The sequence below is a fragment of the Anabrus simplex genome, chromosome 1, assembly GCF_040414725.1.
Source record: "Anabrus simplex isolate iqAnaSimp1 chromosome 1, ASM4041472v1, whole genome shotgun sequence".
NCBI lineage: Eukaryota > Metazoa > Arthropoda > Insecta > Orthoptera > Tettigoniidae > Anabrus > Anabrus simplex.
Genome location: NC_090265.1, coordinates 1,423,782,321 through 1,423,803,985, shown reverse-complemented (window position 1 = coordinate 1,423,803,985; position 21,665 = coordinate 1,423,782,321). Strand labels below are relative to the sequence as shown.

Genomic DNA, 21,665 nt, shown 5'->3' with positions numbered 1-21,665 from the left:
TACTATCAAGCTTACACTCATAGTTACTGGGACGTTGTACAGCTTGCAGCAGAGGAGAATCGGTCTCGAGAGCATTGCCCATCATCCCTGTCGAAAGAATTTGAGCAAATTCGGGCATTTTAGATTACACGTTCCACTTATGTTTAATGGTGGTTGCATATGCAGCAAAGCACATCTTTCCCCGTCTCAAGTTCGAATAATGCACGCCTCTAGTATCCTGGTAGGTTTACATCCTATCTACAGTTATTCACAAATTATACAGGGTTATTCAGTTAAGATGTCCACCTCAAATAAGTCATGAACAGTTTAAGATACTGACATTCTATTTTCACTTTCGTTATTGGTATTAAGGTGCTCATAGTTCAATATGCAGTACGCTTGTAGGTTTTTGACAAAATTTATCGGCACACATTTCCGTATGATAACTGCTGACGATATACTGTCAAGCTAACACTCGTCACAGATTGCAGCACAGGAGAATCGGTCTCAAGATTCTCGCGAGAGTCTCGAGATCTGTGACATCAGTCTCAAGAGTCTTGAGCGAGAATGTTGCTCATCACTAGTTTTAACCCATAAGTGACTGTTTTGAGATGAAACTCCTCGATAGGTTTTTTTAGAATGGTTGTGCTATAAAATTCTCTGGATCAACCAAAATTTGTCTATACATCTGCTGAACATCAACCACGATGGCAATAGGGAATAACCTAAAATTTAACAAGATAGAAAAAAGGTCATTCTGAATTTAGGGCCTGTCAAGAGGGTGTCATTCAAAATATACCTTGGGAATGAGGTGCAGAACCATTGAATACAGCAGGAATTTTATCTTTGATGACTTTGTTTTTCCCAACTGGATGACGATTTAAGTAAACGACATAATGAGAAGAACTTTCTCGTGGTGTGATTTAAGGCTTCATACTCCTCCAGAAAGTTGTTATACTGTTCTCTAAGGCACTCATCCTCCTTAAATTTATTATCTATGGAAAAAAGTGTCTTTAAAGCCTAAGGCTTGGTATCCAGTAGCAAAGGAAGATTGGAAATGCGAGGAAGTTGCACTACGAAACAACCTTCCTCTGTTTTGGTAGTAGTTTGTATGAATAGCTGCTTACAAACTTCATCCTCATGTGTACTTTTAGAACTCTGTGAGGTACAAATTTCAATATTCAAAAATCTTTCCAGATCTAAATGAACACTGAGGATAATGAGATAACATTGAGATTTTAATTGTTTAGGTGATCTGTGAATTTGTTTAGTAAACATCCAGTCAAATTTGGTTTGGTGGACATGTAAACCAGAATGAATTTTGATTTTCTGAGGTAGTAACACTTTCCAAAACATCAACACTACTGTCGGAGTTTTTATTATATACACTCGAGTTTAGGCTTTAATTACAAACGAACCAATAGGCCTATTGCAATGCGAGTTATACCAATATTTCCCTTGTTTAATTCTACATTAGCGTATATATAAGACACATTGTTTTCGACGTACATTTAATATTTTTTATTTGTGGTTGTAATAAATATTGTCCGGGTTTTGGCTTCTTCTCTAGGAAGCACTCACTTAGCAATATATACAAGGAAAATTACTTGTCTGATGGTAATGAAATTTTTGTATGTTATAACCGCATGTATTTGTCGTGTAATACTCAAGTTACAATTTCTTTCAGCCACCCCAAAAAAAGTTCTTATCATTTTTCTAAAGCAACTCTTTCTCATCCCAGGATAAACGTACAGCAGAAAACTTGGGCTTGTTTTATTTAGTTTAATTTCCGGGTTGAACCGTGTTGTAGTTGTCTGTACATCACGTATAGTTTGCCGACTTTTCAAATACATTGCAGTATTCTTTGTCAAGGCGACTGAAATACCCCTACTCGATCCAAGGTAGTCTCCCAGGCAGCAATTTACACTACTAGAGTGGCCCTAACCTTGGCCTTTTATATCCTAGCTTTTCTGGCTGACGTAAGCCCTGGCTGTCTCGTGAGCATTCTGGATATGCCCGCGCTGTTATGTAATGGGGTTTCGGCCCGTGTGTTTATGTTGTGGTCTGTATGTCTTAAACTGTGAATGATAGGCATCCAAGAATTACTGATTTTATATTCTTCTTCAAAATTTATGTTGTCGGATGTTTCTTGATTTCAATAGCCTCACGGATTTTCCTTTCCAGATTCCAAGGGATAGCTGCTAGGATCTTGGTCTTGTCAAATGATATTCCGTGCCTTGTTTCATAAGAATGCTTGGCTACCGCTGAAATATCTGTGTTTGTGTTCTTGGTGTGATGGATATGTTCTTTTAGGCGGGTGGAGATCAGACATTTTGTTTCACCAACATAACAAGCTCCACAGCTACATTCAATGTGATATACTCCAGGAGCCTGTAATTCTGTTGTGTCTTTTACTGGTGGTAGATAACAGGCTAGCTTCTGGAGAGGTTTTTAGATGGTTTTTATGTCATATTTGTCCAGTATCTTGCCGATCCTGTCTGTAGTATTTTTAATGTATGGCAGTATCGTTTTTGGGCTGGTCAGTTCTTCTTTCCCGTTGTTTTCTCCTACAGCGGCCTTTTCTTTGTTCTCTTCTGATTATTTAAAGACTTGTCGGATGTTATTGAGCGAGTAGCCATTTTTCCTGAGGGTTCTCGTGAGGTGTTCTTTCTCTTCCTCGAGGTGCTCTGCGTCTGATATCGCTATGGCCCTGTTCACCAGTGATGTTAGGACAGCCTGCTTTTGTGATGGGTGATGATGAGACGAGGCGTGTAGGTACCTGTCTGTGTGAGTGGGTTTCCTTTATACTGCGTGACTCAGAGTCCCATTGGAGTTGCGTTTTACTAGGACATCCAGGAACGGTAGTTTTCTGTCTACTTCGATTTCCATGGTGAACTGAATATTTACGTGAATGAGATGGTCGAGAAATAACTGTAGGTTATTGCTCCCGTGAGGCCAGATTACGAATGTGTTGTCCACAAAACGGAGAAAACGTTTCAGTTTCAGGGTAGATATGGCTAAGACTTTCTGTTCGAAGTGTTCCATATACATGTTTGCTATTATTGGAGAGAGTGGCGACCCCATCGCGGCCCCTTCTATTTGTTCGTAGAACTCCTCGTTGAAATAGAAATAAGTGGCATTAAGGCATTCTTTAGCTAGTGTTGACAGGTCTTCTGGAAGTTTCTGGTCCAATAGCGGAAATACTTCTGTTAGCGGCACCTTGGTGAAAAGTGAAGTGACATCAAAACTTACTAATAAGTTCGTTCTTTCAATTGATTGCTCCTTAAGGAGCTGGATCAAATGTCGGGAGTCCTTCACGTAGGTTTCTTTATGGATTTTAGGAAGGCCATTCAATTTAGGAAGTATCGGGCCCAAGGATATCAGCTTCTTCTGTATTTCGGCTGGGATACTGGAATTTTTTACTAGTATGTGGAGTTTGTTCTTATTGCGGTTGGTAGGGTTTCTTATTTTTCTGTATGTAGAATCTGTGAGTAATTGTTCTATTTTCCAAGTGTAGTTGGTGCGTGTCATTACCACCGTAGCGTTACCTTTGTCTGGGGTAGGATAATTGTTTCCGTATCATGACGTAGTGTTTTAAGGGCATGAATTTCTTCTTTGGTCAAATTGGATGGTGGCGGCTTTGCGGTTCTCAGTAGACATGATATATCCTGTCTGATCTCCTCTGCAGATTCGGTAGGAAGGTATCAGATTGCAATTTCAACTTTGCTAATTATTTCTTCCACCGGTATGCTATTCGGAGCTACTGTGTAGTTGAGTCTTTTCTTCAAGACCGAGGTAGTAGGTTCACTGAGTGGCTTGTCTGCGAGGTTAACTATTACATTCTTCTGCAGTGGAACAGGTGGTTTCGGTTTCTGTTTTTGTAGGAGGCGGTTGAATTTCTTGTTTTGTTTGGCAGTGGCTAGTTCCAGTGTACGCTGGGATTGTATGTTACTAATCCTGTCTAATGTGGTTCAGTCATTGAGAGACAAAGTGCTGGCAAGTTGCAGGTGGAGATGAAATAATTTATTGTTGAGGTGGTCCAGAGTCTGTCTGGTGTCACTGATCCGTTCTCTGAGGAGTTTTATCCTGGTTTCGTGAAGAATACGGTCTGTCCGTCGGTTCTTCGTGTGATATTTCAGTCTCACACATGCTGTTGTCCCTGCAGCGTTTCAGAAAGGCGAGTTGAGCCAGGTAGTTACTCATCTTCTTTCGAAGGTTGTCGAACTGCCTAGTAGCTTTGAGAATATCCTCCCCGTAAAGGTTTCGTATCTTAGAGGTGAAGCTTCCACAGTGTGAAGAAATATTTAGTTTAATTTCCGGGTTGAACCGTGTTGTAGTTGTCTGTACATCACGTACAGTTTGCCGACGTTTCGAATACATTGTAGTATTCTTTGTCAAGGCGACTGAAATACCCCTACTCGATCCGAGGTAATAAGTCTCCCAGGCAGCAATTTACACTACTAGAGTGGCCCTGACCTTGGCCTTTTATATCCTAGCCTTTCTGGCTGACGTAAGCCCTGGCTGTCTCGTGAGCTTTCTGGAATGTATGTGTCACAGCCAGGTAGTGGGGGCTTGCCCGCGCTGTTATGTAATGGGGTTTCGGCCCGTGTGTTTATGTTGTGGTTTGTATGTCTTAAACTGTGAATGATAGGCATCCAAGAATTACTGATTTTATATTCTTCTTCAAAATTTATGTTGTTCGGATGTTTCTTGATTTCGATAGGCTTGCGGATTTTCCTGTCCAGATTTCAAGGGATAGCTGCTAGGATCTTGGTCTTGTCGAATGATATTCCGTGCCTTGTTTCACAGGAATGCTTGGCTACCGCTGAAATATATGTGTTTGGGTTCTTGGTGTGAAGGATATGTTCTTTTAGGCAGGTGGAGATCAGATGTTTTGTTTCACCAACATAACAAGCTCAGCAGCTACATTCAATGTGATATACTCCAGGAACCTGTAATTCTATTGTGTCTTTTACTGGTGGTAGATAATGGGCTAGCTTCCGGTGAGGCTTATAGATGGTTTTTATGTTGTATTTATCCAGTATCTTGCCTATCCTGTCGGCAGTATTTTTAATGTATGGCAGTATCGCTGTTTTCGGGCGGGTCAGTTCTTCTTTCCCGTTGTTTTCTCCTACGGCGGCCTTTTCTTTGTTCTCTTCTGATTTTTTAAAGACTTGTTGGGCTTGTTTTGAAGCACTCAGTCATGGTTATCAGAAACTACAACATCTGTAACCATACAGTGTGTAACCGAATTTATGAAGAGTAATATTGAAGGGAGGTTTTGTGCACGCCGGACCGTGCCATTAACAGCAGTTTGGGTGGTGAAATCGGATGCAGTGTTGCCACGTTCATTAGTTATCATGCTCGCAACGAACACAGCTTTTCGTTTACTTTCAACCTTTACTTTCAACTTGCAATGATTTTGACTGCTATTTGTTTCTTTCAATGTGAGGGGGAAAATGTAGGGGACAAGAGGTTCCCTGTGTACCAGAAGGTGGCAGATTGTCTTGGATTATTGCTGTCATCAGTGAAGAGATTAGGAGCCGCTTCAAAGGAGAATGATAGAAATACGTCATCCAGGTCAAGAAAGAAGCACTGTGTGAGACCGGGGCATTCGAAAATCCATCTCAATGGTTTTACTTTGGGCACAATACAAAGAAATGTGCACAATTTTTATATGAAGAAGATATTTCCCACAATTAAAAGCCTCCGCATGAAACTGTTAGAAAATATGGCGGATTTAGCTGATATGTCAATTTCTTTGCTTTTGAAAGTAGTTCAAAGCTTGGGATTCTGATTCAAAGAACTAAGGAAACCAGTGCTAATGGAATCTGTGACAGTTGCTGAATCCTGACATACCTACCTTACAAGTGATAAGTATCATTATTGATCCGTATTGAAGATACTATGTAGGATGCTAAATAGTTTATTATGTCACCTATTCAATACATTAGAAATTTTAAACATTTAGGAATTTATCATGATTTCCATATGAGACATGTTTCACCCTTCTTTGAGGGCATCATGAGTCATAGTACTGCCTCAAGGCATAAATCAGGTACCTGATTTGAAATTAAATTGTAAATACTGATATAAAATTGACATATTACAGTGGGAAAGTCAAGAGAAGAACAATGTTCAATGATGATATAGATAACAGTATATCAGTCTTTGGCTGTAAATTATCATTGTGAAGGATAACAGCGTCAAAATGTTAGGGTATGTCTTACAAAGGATGACTTAACATATTAACATGAGGCAGTTTAAGGGAAAGATAAGTGACTTGCACTAATAGGTAAGACCACAGGGTATTTGACAGTGTCCAGCAGCAGTGTAGGCAGCACCCTCCATGTATGAGAAACTGTGTGTTATTGGAGTGGAGGAATAGTGTTGTGTGTGATGATGTGTGAGTTGCAGGGATGTTGGGAACATGGTCAATGACCCCTGAGCCAGGGAATTAATCATTTGAGGTTAAAACATCTGACCCATCCAGGAATCAAACCCAGCACCCTCTGAACTGAAGGTGACCACACTGACCAATCAGCCAAGGAGCTAGCCAGACCTGAAAAGAATGTAAACTAATTATTCGTGAATTATCATGTGGGACTGGAGAGAACCGTTTGTCACCCCCTTGCCTAGATATTGCTATCCTCCATTTCTCTCATAATGAAGCTTTATTTGGGAAAAGGTGTAAATGATCTCCTTTGTCCTTCTTTGAAGTATCACATGTATGATTAGGCATGCAACAATGGACTATGTTGACCTGAAGATTAAAAATAAACCATGCAGCATACTTGCATTGGAGCAAACAATCAGGCATTCAATAGAAATACTTCTATGGTACTTACTGGAGAAATTCACCTCTGTAACTACATAACTGATCAGTAAGTATAAAGCACTGATATGCTATAATTGACAATATGCATTAAAATATAGAACAATGTGTCTGTAATTTCATGATCAAGTGGGAAAGAATACTATAGATCTGCAGTGGAATGGCGTGAATGACAGAACATAGCAGCAACCCTAGCAGCAAAAGTGAGCAACGTAACTGAGTCCGTTTTATCTAGCAGAAGCTTGGCTCCTGTCAAGGCCTTGTATATTCTAGTAGGCTATGCTAAGACATATGCTGTTTGTGGAGAAAAATAACCTAGAGGAAAGGAAAGAAAAGTAAAGAAAGACTGACCGTGTTGTTATGAATCATAGATAAGTAAAATTAAAAATCCACCTTTTCAATACTGATATTAAACTAAATAAGTTATAACATTTACTTGGAACTAGTTTCGATGCTGGTAAGCGTCATCTTTAGCCAAATATGAGAACAGGCAATCGTAAATATGCATATCATCATTAAATCAGTGCACATGTAAACACTCTTAATATGGGATTTATGATGCCCCTAAAAGTATCTGGAGAATAAAACTTCAAATAATCACAGTTTCAAAATCATGAAGTCACGATTAGAATGACACATTACACAATATAATTCTCTTCACTCAAGTGTCGTTCTAATCGTGACTTCAACATTTTGAAATTGTGATTATTTGAAATTTTATTCTCCAGATACTTTTAGGGGCATCATAAGTCCCATAATAAGAGTGTTCATATGTGCATTGATGTCAATCAATCAGTCAATACTGATCTGCATTTAGGGCAGTCGCTCAGGTGGCAGATTCCCTATTTGTTGTTTTCCTAGCCTTTTCTTAAATGATTTCAAAGAAATTGGAAATTTATTCAACATCTCCCTTGGTAAGTTATTCCAATCCCTAACTCCCCTTCCTATAAATGAATATTTGCCCCAGTTTGTCCTCTTGAACTCAAACTTTATCTTCATATTGTGATCTTTCCTACTTTCAAAGACGCCACTCAAACTTATTCATCTACTAATGTCATTCTATGCCATCTCTCCGCTGACAGCTCGGAATATACCACTTATTTTGCAAGTTGTAAATCAAGTTGTAACAACTTCTTATACATGCCACTTAGCCGAGCAGCTCGTCTTCTTTCTCCCAATTCTTCCCAGCCCAAACTTTGCAACATTTTTGTAACGCTACTCTTTTGTCGGAAATCACCCAGAACAAATCGAGCTGCTTTTAATTGGATTTTTTCCAGTTTTTGAATCAGGTAATCCTGGTGAGGGTCCCATACACTGGAACTGTACTCTAGTTGAGGTCTTACCAGGGATTTATATGCCCTCTCCTATACATCCTTACTACAACCCCTAAACACCCTCATAACCACGTGCAGACATCTGTACGCTTTATTTACAATTCCATTTATGTAATTACCCCAATGAAGATCTTTCCTTATATTAACACCTAGATACTTACAATGATCCCGAAAAGGAACTTTCACCCCATCAACGCAGTAATTAAAACTGAGAGGACTTTTCCTATTTGTGAAACTCACAACCTGACTTGTAACCCCGTTTATCAACATACCATTGCCTGCTGTCCATCTCACAATATTACCGAGGTCATGTTGCAGTTGCTCACAAATTTATTACTCTATACAGAATAATATCATCCGCAAAAATCCTTACCTCTGATTCCACTTGTTCATTCATATCATTTATATATATAAGAAAACATAAAGGTCCAGTAATACTGCCTTGAGGAATTCCTTTCGTAATTATTACAGGGTCAGATAAAACTTCGCCTATTCTAATTCTCAGAGATCTATTTTCTAGAAATATAACAACCCGTTCAGTCACTCTTTTGTCTAATCCAGTTGCACTCATTTTTGCCAGTAGCCTCCCATGATCCACCCTATCAAATGCTTTAGACAGGTCAGTCGCGATACAGTCCATTTGACTTCCTGAATCCAAGATATCTGCTATATCTTGCTGGAATCCTACAAGTGAGCTTCAGTGGAATAACCTTTCCTAAAACCAAACTGCCTTACAAACATGTCTAATATAATCAGAAAGAGAATGCCATCCCAAAGCTTACATACAACGCATGTAAAACTTACTGGCATGTAATTTTCAGCTGTATGCCTATCACCCTTTCCTTTATACACAGGGGCTACTGTATCAACTCTCCATTCCTTTGGTATAGCTCCTTCGACCAAACAATAATCAAATAAGTACTTCAGATATGGTACTACATTCCAACCCATTGTCTTAAGTATATCCCCAGAAATCTGATCAATTCCAGCCGCTTTTCTAGTTTTCAACTTTTGTGTCTTATTGTAAATGTCATTGTTATCATATGTAAATTTTAATACTTCTTTAGCATTAGTCTCCTCCTCTATCTGGACATTATCCTTGTAACCAACAATCTTTACATACTGCTGACTGAATACTTCTGCTTTTTGAAGATCCTCACATACATGCTCCCTTGTTCATTAATTATTTCTGGAATGTCCTTCTTGGAACCTGTTTCTGCCTTAAAATACCTATACATATACTTCCATTTTTCACTAAAATTTGTATGACTGACAATTATGCTTGCCATCATGTTATCCTTAGTTTCCTTCTTTGCTAGATTCAATTTCCTAGTAAGTTCTCTCAGTTTCTCCTTACTTCCACAGCCATTTCTAACTCTATTTTTTTCCAGTCTGCACCTCTTTCTTAGTCTCTTTATTTCTCTATTATAATAATGTGGGTCTTTACCATTCCTTTCCACCTTTAAAGGTACAAACCTGTTTTCACATTCCTCAACAATTGCTTTAAACCCATCCCAGAGTCTGTTTACATTTTTATTTACCGTTTTCCGATCATAGTTACTTTTCAGAAACTGCCTTATGCCAGCTTTATCAGCCATATGGTACTCCCTAATAGTCCTACCTTTATGACCTTCCTTTCTATCACATTTATTTTTAACTACGACAAAAACAGCTTCATGATCACTAATACCATTTATACTTCGGTTTCTCTATAGAGCTCATCTGGTTTTACCAAAACCACATCCAGGATATTTTTCCCTCTGGTTGGTTCCATCACTTTCTGAATCAGCTGTCCTTCCCATATTAACTTACACTACCGGTCAAAAGTTTTCCATCACCTATCACAACTATGGATTTGTGGTTAAAACAGATATGTAGTTTTAAATAATCTATCATAGCCCTGGTCTGTTAATAAAACAAGCATAAACATGTAAAGACAGAATGACTCTGTTGTGTATTTGACCGGTTCTCCGCATGGAGGGTCACTGATGGGTTACCACAATAACACTAACATGTCTTTACCCAAGGATTTGTGGTTAAAACAGATATGTAGTTTTAAATAATCTATCATAGCCCTGGTCTGTTAATAAAACAAGCATAAACATGTAAAGACAGAATGACTCTGTTGTGTATTTGACCGGTTCTCCGCATGGAGGGTCACTGATGGGTTACCACAATAACACTAACATGTCTTTACCCAAGATGTGTCCACTTGAATAGGCCTGATTCCTTCAGCTGTCTGTGTAGCAAGCAGTTCACATTAGTTTTCAGTACACTGTGTGCAGCTAGCAGTGTGTTTGTGTATCTGATCAGGTGCATACCATATTACTTCCAAATGGGACGGAAGCAGGAGATTGGAACCTAAAAACATGCTGTAATTGTAGCTCTGCATCACAAAGGGTATTCTAGTAGGACAATAGCAACAAATGTTGGCGTAGCCCAATGTACAGTGGTGTATACATTGCAGCGGTTCAAGCAAACCGGTGCCAGTGCAAGTGTTCCACGATCTGGAAAACCCCGTGTAACATCATACAGGGAAGATCAGTTCATATGTGCACAGAGTAAACGTCAGAGAACTCGTACGGCACCTGAAATTCGCGAGGAAGTCAATAATATGCGATCTGCTCCAATCTCTGTCTCAACAATGCAACGCCATCTTTGTGAACGAGGTTTAAAGGGGTGCATAGCGGCCAAAAAACCTTTATTACGGACACAAAATAATGTGAAAAGAATGCAATGGGCACAGCAACATAAAAACTGGAGCGTGCAGCAAGGTCCAAGGTGTTATTCACGGATGAATCAAAGTTTGAAATATCTGGGAGCCATCGTCGAATGTTTGTTCGTCGACTTCGTGGAGAACATATGAAGAGTCTGTGTGTGACACCTACGGTGAAGCATGGTGGAGGGTCGGTTATGGTGTGGGGATGTTTTGCAGGTGATAAAGTTTGTGATCTAGTGCGAAATAATGGAACTTTAAAGAAGGAAGGATGTCGCAGGATACTGATCAACAATGCAGTTCCATCTGGCAGGAGACTTATTGGTCGTGGGTTTGTACTGCAGCAGGACAATGACCCCAAACATTCTTCTAAATTGTGTAGAGGGTGTCAATAGAAAAGAGAAATGTGGGGAACTGAAAAATATGATTTAGCCAAGTCAGTCACCAGACTTAAATCCCATTGAACTGTTATGGGATGAACTTGACAGGGAGGTCCAAAAACTGAGGTCAACTAATGTTGAAGAGCTATGGAATAATTTACATAGCTGTTGGACTGCAATATCGACACAAACGCTACAAAATCTTATTTCCAGAATGCCAAGAGTTTGTGCAGCTGTTCGGAGGGCAAAGGGTGGATACTTTGAAGAGGCTAAAATATAAACCATATTGTATTCTACTTAATGATAGTGAGAGAAAATATATATTTTGTTGGTCTATTTAGTTTTAACGATGTGTTTGTACATTGAAATAAAGTATCTAGTTTTGTGCATAAGTGATCGAAAATTTTGACCGGTAATGTACTTGCCATTTGTTGGTCATGCTTCCTGTCATTCGCATTTCCTTCCCAATTGGCATCTGGTAAATTCAGACCTACCACTACAATCACATTCCTTTCCATGTCGTTTCCCACATAGCTGATTATCTTATTAAATAATTCTGAATCCGTGTCAGCACTACCCTTTCCCGGTCTGTACACTCCAAAGATATCAAGTTGCCTATTATCTTTCGAAATGCCACACACCTGCTATGCTGGCATAGCATGGGGGGACGTGATAATCCCACGTGGCGTGTCCCAGGTGGCGGATAGGGGGGTCCTAACCGGCTTGCCAGCGGACTTGAGGGAAATAAAATACCTCTCGCGGACCAAACACACAACCCCCTGTGGGTGGAGGACACAGACGAAGAATTCACCCACGGTATCCTCTGCCTATTGTAAGAGGTGACTAAAGCAGGCGACCAAGGGATGATCAAATTGGAACCATGAAACTACTTGTGATTAGTACCTCCACGCGGGGAACACCATGGGTCGCTTTTACTTGTACGTAGTACCACTATGTTGGGTACCAAATAGGTTTGTGATTAGTAGCAAACGAAGGCTCAATGGCTTTTACAGTATTTGTGATTGGTAGCACTGTATGAGTGACACCATGGGATGAGGAAACCCATGGTTCTGGCTTGCCTACGATTAGTGCCCACTATATGAGGAACACCACGGGTAATGAGTCTCTCGTGGTGCATTGGCACTGCTGGTGGCTACGATTAGCCTACGCAGTGGCCTTCACGGTATGCACTAGCCATGCTAGGTACCAACTGATGAACCCAGCCTAGCACATAGGGGCAAAAAGCTGGCAACCAGGAATGAGTTAGCTGGAGTATTTATAATGTCCAATAACGGATCATTTATATTGGTATTATAAATTTACTCATTCAGAACAAAGATTTCAGATTCCCTATGGGAATCAACATCTGTATTATCCTTAAACCTCACCCGTGCTGCATTTACCAGGTCCCACACATCTCCAACTATGTTGGTACTTATATCAGCTTGCCTTACATTGTTGGTACCAACGTGAAACACTACCACCTTCTCCTTGATTGCCTGTTCCCATATTTTGCTGAAGATGACGCTCACCAGCGTCGAAACTAGTTCCAAGTAAATATTATAAATTATTTAGTTTAATATCAGTATTGAAAAGGTGGATTTTTAATTTCACTTATCTATTATTCTCGGTTCAATACAGACTTAAAAATGAAATTCTTAAATTTAATCGTGTTGTTATGTGTTAACATTGACGGCAGTGAAAAATTACCCCCACTGATACTTGGAAAATGTGAGAACTTGAGATGTCTCAGTAACATCTGTACATTCCTTTGAAAATATGGCTTTAATAAAAATATGTGGATGACATCAGAAATATTTGTAAAATTTTAACAAACCTTGGATGCTAAAGTGGGATCGGCAGGAAGGAAGGTAGTGTTGGTAATGGATAGGTGTCTAGCTCATCGTTCAAATACATCTTTCTTACAGAATATCATAGTGGTCTTCTTTCTCTTAACACCACCAGTCGTCTGCATACTTTAGGCCTTGGCCTTATTCATTAAGTGAAAGCGAAGCACAGAAAGGTCATGTTTCAAAGAGCTATTGGGAAATGAAATTGAATATATTCCAAGCCATGCACATTAGTAGCAACATGGCAACTAGTCACAATGGACACAATTCAAAACTGCTTTGACAATGCAGGTTTTGGTACCATTTCAAAAAGTTTTAAAGAAGAAGGTGCTACTGAGAACATTGGGGAAGATTGGGGGTTGTATTAAAAGATACAAGTACCACAACATTCAAAGAAGTTGTTATTTAGGATGATAGTTATTTAGGATGATAATATCCTAACCTCAACACCACAGATGAATGTTAAGGATCTTTGTGATGATGCAAAGAAACAAAATACCAAAGAAGAAGAAGAAAAAGAAGATTAGGAAGAAGAGTATGCAGCAGAACCAATTTTTGGGGCAGCAGTGGAGGGATTGGATATTGTCCATCGGTACTTCTTCTCTTTCAACGTTAATGAAAGCCTCAAGACAGTGTTAACCAAATTGAGAGAAATCATCTTTCCATGAGATGCCGTATATGAGCAACAGGAAGCAAACTACTCTCCTGGACTATTTCAGAAAGTAAAGGTTAGTACACATATTTTCATGGTTCTCATGGTCTACTTTTTCACGACATCTCTTTCAAATTTTGTAAGGCTCATGTTCCTGTAAGTTACAATTGCATGTCAGTAATATCCATTTCCACTTTTCTTGTTGCAGGTGGTGCTTCCAATGGTTGATTAAGGAATTTTTTACTTCTGCTGTTTTGTAAATCATTTGGGAGATAGTGGGTTCGAGCCCCACTGTCGGCAGCCCTGAAAATGGTTTTCTAGGGTTTTCCCCATTTTTACACCGTGCAAATGCTGGGGCTGTACCTTAATTAAATCTGCAGTTGCTTCTTTCTCGCTCCTAACCCTTTCCTACTCTATCGTTACATCAGTGCAACATAAATTAGATTGTAAAAAAAAAGAGTTTTGTATATATTTTCTGTTAGTTTTGTTTTAATTTCACTTTTTAGTATTCATTAATTTGTTCATTAATTATTTCTTGAAAATATGGGCATTACATTAGCTAAGGGCACAAATGTATTATTATTTCTTGTGATAATAAGTTATAGCCTATTTCCTATAAACCTCCATTTAAGGAAAATTTACTTTTAAGGAAGAAATTTCAAATCCCTCTGATATTTGTTCAAAGGGGGTTCTACCGAAAAGATTTTTTGTTGCACCTTGGAATTTATTACTATTGTAATAAATCGGATTGATTTTTATGGGTGTTTTTAAAATTTTTTGCTTTGTTTTCTTCATTTAAGAAAATAATTATTTATAGAGAGAGATCAAAAACCAAAATGGAAATCTTTAGCCCTGATGAAAGTGACATAACTTGTGATTGAACTACCACTGTTTGCTTTGTATACTTTTGTTTTCAGTATTACACACTCGTCAAAAACATTTGTGGTAGTTGAGGAAGATCTCTATATAAGTGAGTCAGAAATTGTTAGCTGCTAAAAATGCATCATCATTCGAGAAGGCAAATGTCACTGAAGTGCACCAATAGATTGCACCACTGTGCTGTAGTGTACTGCAACCACTAACACTGTCATGCTAAATCATCACATGTCATACAGCCAAATGATTCACTGTTAAAGCACTACTATGGAATGTCAGTCCACTCCTCAATTTGACCATATGATAACAAGATTAACTGTTAGATTACAAACCTGGTCGCTTAAAATTACACATTTTAAAAAATCCTAACCCTTTCAGCCCTGAGAGATTTTTTTCTGAATTTTTCTGTACAATACATGTTTATACCCATTGTTTGGGATGCAGAATCACGGAAAAATATTTTAAAAATTCCAAAATTGATACTTTTTTCAAAACTTGACTAGCACGTTTGTGCTGGTTAGGCTTTATTTAATACTACTTAACCTGCTTAGCCTAGTTAGGTGTTACATCATATTTACAAACTTTACAGTCAAAATACAAGCAATAACATCACATACAAGTATAGAAATGATTAAAAATCAAAACTTACATTAAAAATATGCAGCAGTGGTGACCATTACCCCCCCACCCCCACCCACTTATAGGCTACACAAACTCACACACAAAATCTTTTCAACATTCTTCAACTTTTTACCATATGTTTATCATTTGAAATGCACAAATATAAATCACATTTAATGCAACGGGTTCTGGTTCTACTTTTACAAGCTTCGTACTGACAAGAGCGTGGTAAAGGTATTTTATCAACATTGGGCCAGTGGTCGTACCCGTCATCTCTTTTCATAGACAGGCTTAGGAGATGGCGTGTATATCTTCGTCTCCTTCTTGCAGGTTTGTCTTCAACTTCATCATCCTCATCTTCTTTTCTTCTCTCTCTGTCTGGAGCTGCAACCAATGCTTGCCCACTGTCATTCGAAAATGAGAAGATCGATAATCTTACTTTTGGGAACTTTGTTTGCTCGGCAGTCCTCCTGGTACTGTTGCCAACTATTAACAATGCTTGTATCCAGAAAGTGGAGAATCATTTCAAGGTCCATTTCTTTGTCCTGAACCATGCTCGGTAGCATTCTAATTCATCATCATCATCATCAATGTCCCACTCCAGTTGCCCGGGTGTGGTTAACAAGCCTCCTCCACTCCTTTCTGTCTTTTCACTTTTCCTGCTCCATTACTTCTGCCACATCCAATCCAGCTTCTCTAATGTCCTTCCAAATCTGATCCATTCACCTTCTTCTCAGTCTTCCAACTAGTCTCTTTCCCTTAACTTCTCTTTCCAATTCCCTTCTTGCTACCTGTTTCTTTCCCATTCGTTTGACATGTTCGAACCATCTCAGTCCTGCTTTCTGTAAGTTCTGTACTAATTGTTCTATATTTAGCTCTTCTCTGATTTGAATATTTTGAATTCTATTTCGTTGATTGCAAATATCTACTCTCCCCATGTGCTCATTGTAATACTTAATCAAAAAAGGGGCAGTCGACTTCAATATATTTGTCTTCATTTTTGGACCACCTTCTTACCGTGGCTAGGGGTTCAATCCTGGCACAAGTAGAAGCAACAACAACTCTTAGGGAACCTTTCCATTCCACAATTACAATGGTATTGTCAGAACGCACATATTCATGAACAAGTGTTGATCCCATGGGTGCCCAGTCGTCTTCATCACTTGACAAATCACTAATATCAGAGTTGTCCAAACAATGTAATATCCGGTCCTCAGATACACCTGTAAGCGTAAATAATATGGAATTGGGGATAAACATTGTACAGTTATTCTATAAATATGAATTAATTCAAAAATACTGCTTACAAAGTAATATTTCAATCCCCTGACTGTCACAATTGTGCTACTTGAACTTTGATGCAAATATAAATTAATATTATTGTATTTACAACTAACTAATGGTCATAAAATCAATAACTGTAATGTCTACAAGTGACACATTCCCAAACATAGCCCAACAACGTAGTATTTTTTAAAATATAAAGCACTTACCTTGAGAGCACATGGTCAGTTTTTAACACCATTGTTTACCAGTCACTGCTGCTTCCTGGAGACAGGTAGACAAATGAAAAACAGTTGAATGATGTAGCACAGAACCCGCACCATCGTTGTAGTCCGGTTCGAAGCACAGAAGTGACTTAGTTTAGCACTTAAAAAATAAAACTGAACCATACCATACCATACCAAATAAATTACAAACATTCAAAATTCCCATATGTAAGATTAATATAAAATTTGATTAAATGTTAAAATTCTGAGCTCTTCTCTCTTTTTCTGTTTTCTAGGGACGCAGTGTTAAGCGTAATTTGGCAGTAAATTCAGATGAACCTGATGAGCTGAAGAGAGCACCTCACTCTTTTGTAATTCATCGAGGTCGTGTAGGAAACTACATCCTGGAACTTGTGAAGGATTTCAGAAAAGTTATGGAGCCTTTCACTGCTTCATCATTACAGGCAAGGACAAAAAAGTGTATAATATTTCTGATGATAATATTGAAACTGACATGTAAGGAATGAATGTTGTGATGATGTGGATATTTTTTGTGTCTTTTCTTGATGACTGGGACGTATTCAGCCTGGATGTGGATGGAAGAGATGCAATTTTGATCTCTCTTTTGTATGTTAGAGACTTTGTGCCTCCAAAAATTAATACAGTACTGTATTTTGTTGTGCCATGTCCATAGGATCCATTTTTTTTTTTTTTTTCACCAGAGACCACCTTGTAAATGCACAATGCAATTTTGCAACATGAACACCTGAGAATACATACTGCTCCGGGGTATCTGTGGAACAGCAGAGGTGAAAGAAGGTGCCGGGGTGAATGGGTCTAACTACCAAATCAAAGTTAAGAGGCGGCCGGAGCTGGAACGGCCGGCCACCAGCTCAGTAGTTGTTGTAACATGGGTCAAAAGTTTGTAAGAGTTTTTTATAAGGAAATGGAACAAGGTAAAATTATTTTGTTTTTATAGCGCACGGTAGTCTGTGATACACTTTTCATTAGTGCAAAAACATTTCAAAAAGAAATGCAAATATAGTTATAAAATGGTAATTAAAATAACGAATCTCCATATGAAATTGAGCTATGAACCGCGGTTTTCCTAAACTTGTTTTAAGTCAAGATGGTGTTCAAATTGGAAGCAAACTATACCATAGCGAAGTTTATATATTTCTCTAAGGGGCTACTTTAACATACTTCAAGATTAGGGATTCTTTGTATATTTAATCGTGATTTTAATAAAGCTCTGCTTATTGACTTACGAGTGTCGGCCGAATTCTAGTGCTGGTAGTTCAGCCAGTTTCCGTCAGATGCCGCAGCCCCTTGTCCTTGAAGAGGGATGATGACAGATTAGCTCTTACCCACGCAGGGATGTGGTGAGCGAGATCTTCAGCTGCTATCAGTCGCTTCCTCACCCGTGTTTCATAACAAGCGGCAGTGGACACGCTGACAATACTTTGTTACTCGCTAGTTGTAGTATGACCTTTCAATAGCACGTTATATTTTGTCGTGTTTTATTATGCCGTATCTTTTTACCGAGTGCAATGGAATGGCAAAATGCTTGATTTGTAAGAAGACATTAAACTTTATTAAAAATATTAACACTGGGCGAGCTGGCCGTGCGGTTAAAGGCTCCATATTTGTTTAAAAAAAACATATTTTAATAGGTTTAGACTGTATTGACCTATCTGTGTCTGTGTGACGTGAAGCAACTAGCAAAAAAAGAGAGATGTCACTTGAAGAAGAAGGATATATGAAAGTGAGGAGCCCGGCACAAGTAAGTGGAAATAAAGCTAGGACTCAGCTAAGGGCTCTGTGGTCGCCAACCCAGACTCCCAAGTTCAGAGCCTATGGGGCCCGCTTTAGTCGCCTCTTACGACAGGCGGGGTATACTGTGGGTGTTATTCTACTACCCCCACCTACAGAGGGAAGTTACAGTGCCCCTCAGCTATTGCGTTCTTTACCAGCACCGTTTCCGAGTTTCATAACGGGTAGGTATACAAAACCGTCGTTTACTGTCCTTGTATTTCTTGGAAATTGGGTTATCCAACATAACTGGAATAACTCACAGGTCAGATAGGTCATTCCGGTGAGCAGCGTTGCTATTGGCTAAAGCGCCTGACGTCACCGAGAGCGAGAATGAAGTGGTATATTTTTGAGCTTAGTAGTTACTCTAATTACACTCCACTCAAGTCATGAAATACAGAACTAATGGATATTTAGGTGCTGTAACATTTATTATTTAAAACCTATACGAAAACATACGACTTCAAATCCGTCTTTGTAAAGACAAAGAGACTCTCACAACGGCTCGAAGGATGGAACGCAGGCCTTCTGCCCCTTGGCAGGTTCGATCCTGGCTCAGGGCGGTGGTATTGGAAAGTCGACACGTTAAAGAACTCTTGCGGGACAACATTCCGGCACCTCTGTGTCTCCGAATACAAGTTATTTGATCGAATTCAAATTTTAACACAATATGCAATGGGATGTTTTATACATTGTTTATATATTTCAGAAATGTTTGTTTCCAAGAGGAAAAGACTGTTATAAATTTGTAAGGCTCTTTTTTTTACTCCGCGTTACAATATTTATCGTATGTCCAAAGCATAACTGTGTGACTAAAAAATTCGTAAATGAATTACCTTCTATTATATCAGTTTGTATTTTCATTGGATAGAATTATACGAATTATGTATCACTGACTGGCCGGTACAGGGAAAGACGTGAGGCGGGGACGGGATTGATGCTTTACTTCATTTCAACATCGGAAACAGTGTCCGGCGTGCTGGCCTTTGGTCACAGGGGTCCCGGGTTCGATTCCCGGCAGGGTTGGGAATTTTAACCATAATTGGTTAATTTCTCTGGCATGGGGCTGGGTGTATGTGTCGTCTCCATCATCATTTTAACCTCATCACGACGCGCAGGTCGCCTACAGGCGTCAAATCAAAAGACCTGCATCTGGCGAGCCGAACTTGTCTTCGGCCACTCCCGGCACTAAAAGCCATACGCCATTTCATTCATATTTGTCGGAAACAGTACCTTATTTTGACTGTTTTACTCAGCACTAACCCATGCTCAATAATTTCCTGGAATGTTTCGCATTCCGTACAAATGTCAACACCATCAGCTCCGTGCAAGTACTGTATCACAACTTCCTGGTGACAGACTATGTGACGCTGGAGGGTGAGAGGGGAATCGCTCGCTCGGCCTTGGCCTCTCTTACTGCCATCTATGCACCCGCGATGTAACTATCAGTGGAGTTAGCTGTCGACAGCAACGAGACTAGTGGCGATATTTTGAAATAAAATGTGAATCTAGAACTGACTCCGGCCGCCTCTTAATATAAAACTTTAACAAGGTTATATTTTCTAATTTTTAACAAACAAGAATAACAAAACTTTAACAACAATAACAACGGTATGGCAATTTAGAACTAAGACTTATAAGGATCCAAGATTTCAACCTTCAAACATTCTTGGGGTAGCAAGCCCTAATTTTACAATTCTGAGCTCCTAGTTCAACTTTAACCCAGCAACAATTCATTCAAAAGGGCAGAAAACCCCTAATACATGGAGTGCTTGCTCACAATTGGAATATCAAGCCTCCCTGAGGCACTTTTACAACACAGGAAAAGAGCTGACACGCTCTCAGTCTTCCACGTCTATTCAAGGCAATAACAGACTATCCAATTACTTGCCATCAAGGCACACTTACAAAAATGAAACGGGGGTATCTTGTACCCAACCTACTGGGCCTAAGCAGAGAAAGAACAGGTTAAGTAAATGGCCCGAAATACAACGGGAATGGAGGCGTGTGCTTGCCCTCCTAAATACTCATTCTGAAACCTAAAAGGCACTAGGCCGAAGACGCAGGGGCTATTCCCAAACTATGGAGGTGACCCGTACAAGAAAGAGTTTAAACATTAGGGAAGAAAAGAAAATCAGTTACCAAAACGTAGTCACCTCAAACCAAAATGAAGGGGAGCTCGAGAGGGTAAAGCACTCTGTATCCCCGATTTACAATTAAAGATATTTACATAAGCCGGCAGAAATTTACATTACAGAAAGGTAGGTTACATGCCAAAAGTTTTGGACCTTTCCCGCGGGTTAAACTGCTGAGCTAGCAAGAAATAAGGAAATGGCCATTACCTTACTGAAGACCTGCTGCCTGAGGAAAGAGGTGCCTCCCGCCCCCTGCTTTACAACCACATACTTAGTTAAACGTAGATTAAGTGGCCCAGAGATGTGAAAATCAGCAGTTTATAAACCCTCGGGGAAGGTTCGAGACCTTTCAAGAATAATTATACCTTACAGATACACACCAAATCGAAGATGAAGCCGGTGATTGGTTGAAAATTAATTACAGAAATTCTGGATTGGCTAAATTCGAAACTGGCGGAAAGAAAGATAAATATTGCCAACCCACAAATGAATGAACGAAATTTAGTAAAGAACAAACTTATGAATACAAAATTTCTTCAAATAAAGTTCCTTCACTTTGCACCAGGCTGCATGATCATAGTTTTTGGCAGTGACATCTATGAAAGAATGTCCAAACTTCTAGATAAATAGTAAACAAAAACAAGTCTAAATTCACACAGTGACATCTTCAGGGGAAAGGTTTAAGTAGATCCCGTTTAAGTTCAGTATTTCTCCAGTAGAGGAGTTCCAATTGGCGTAAGATTTAAACGTGTGGCATAGAGGTGTACCTCCTGGTACACATACATTTTCATTATAGAATATTTTGCCTTTCAGCGTTCAGTCTGCAAGCCTCTGTGAATTAAGTAAGTGCCTCTACAATTCTCTACTTGCAACTAACTCTGTGGCCTCGTTAAGTTCCACACCTCTTAAATTATTAAAATCTGAGTAACCATCATTGTCTTGGTCTCTCAGTACTTCTCTTACCCTCCTTGGCTGAGTCCATTAT

At 39.2% G+C, this 21,665-nt stretch overlaps 1 protein-coding gene across 3 annotated transcripts in view; it reads left to right on the top strand.

Moving 5' to 3' along the window:
- Nucleotides 1-21,665, top strand: part of ppan (Brix domain-containing protein peter pan) — a 159,257-nt gene that overhangs the window by 32,532 nt on the left and 105,060 nt on the right. For all 3 annotated transcript variants that reach the window (XM_068225544.1, XM_068225545.1, XM_067137899.2), the window contains one exon: nucleotides 17,030-17,197. In XM_068225544.1, the coding sequence (XP_068081645.1) occupies nucleotides 17,030-17,197 (168 nt within the window). The remainder of the gene's footprint in view (nucleotides 1-17,029; nucleotides 17,198-21,665) is intronic.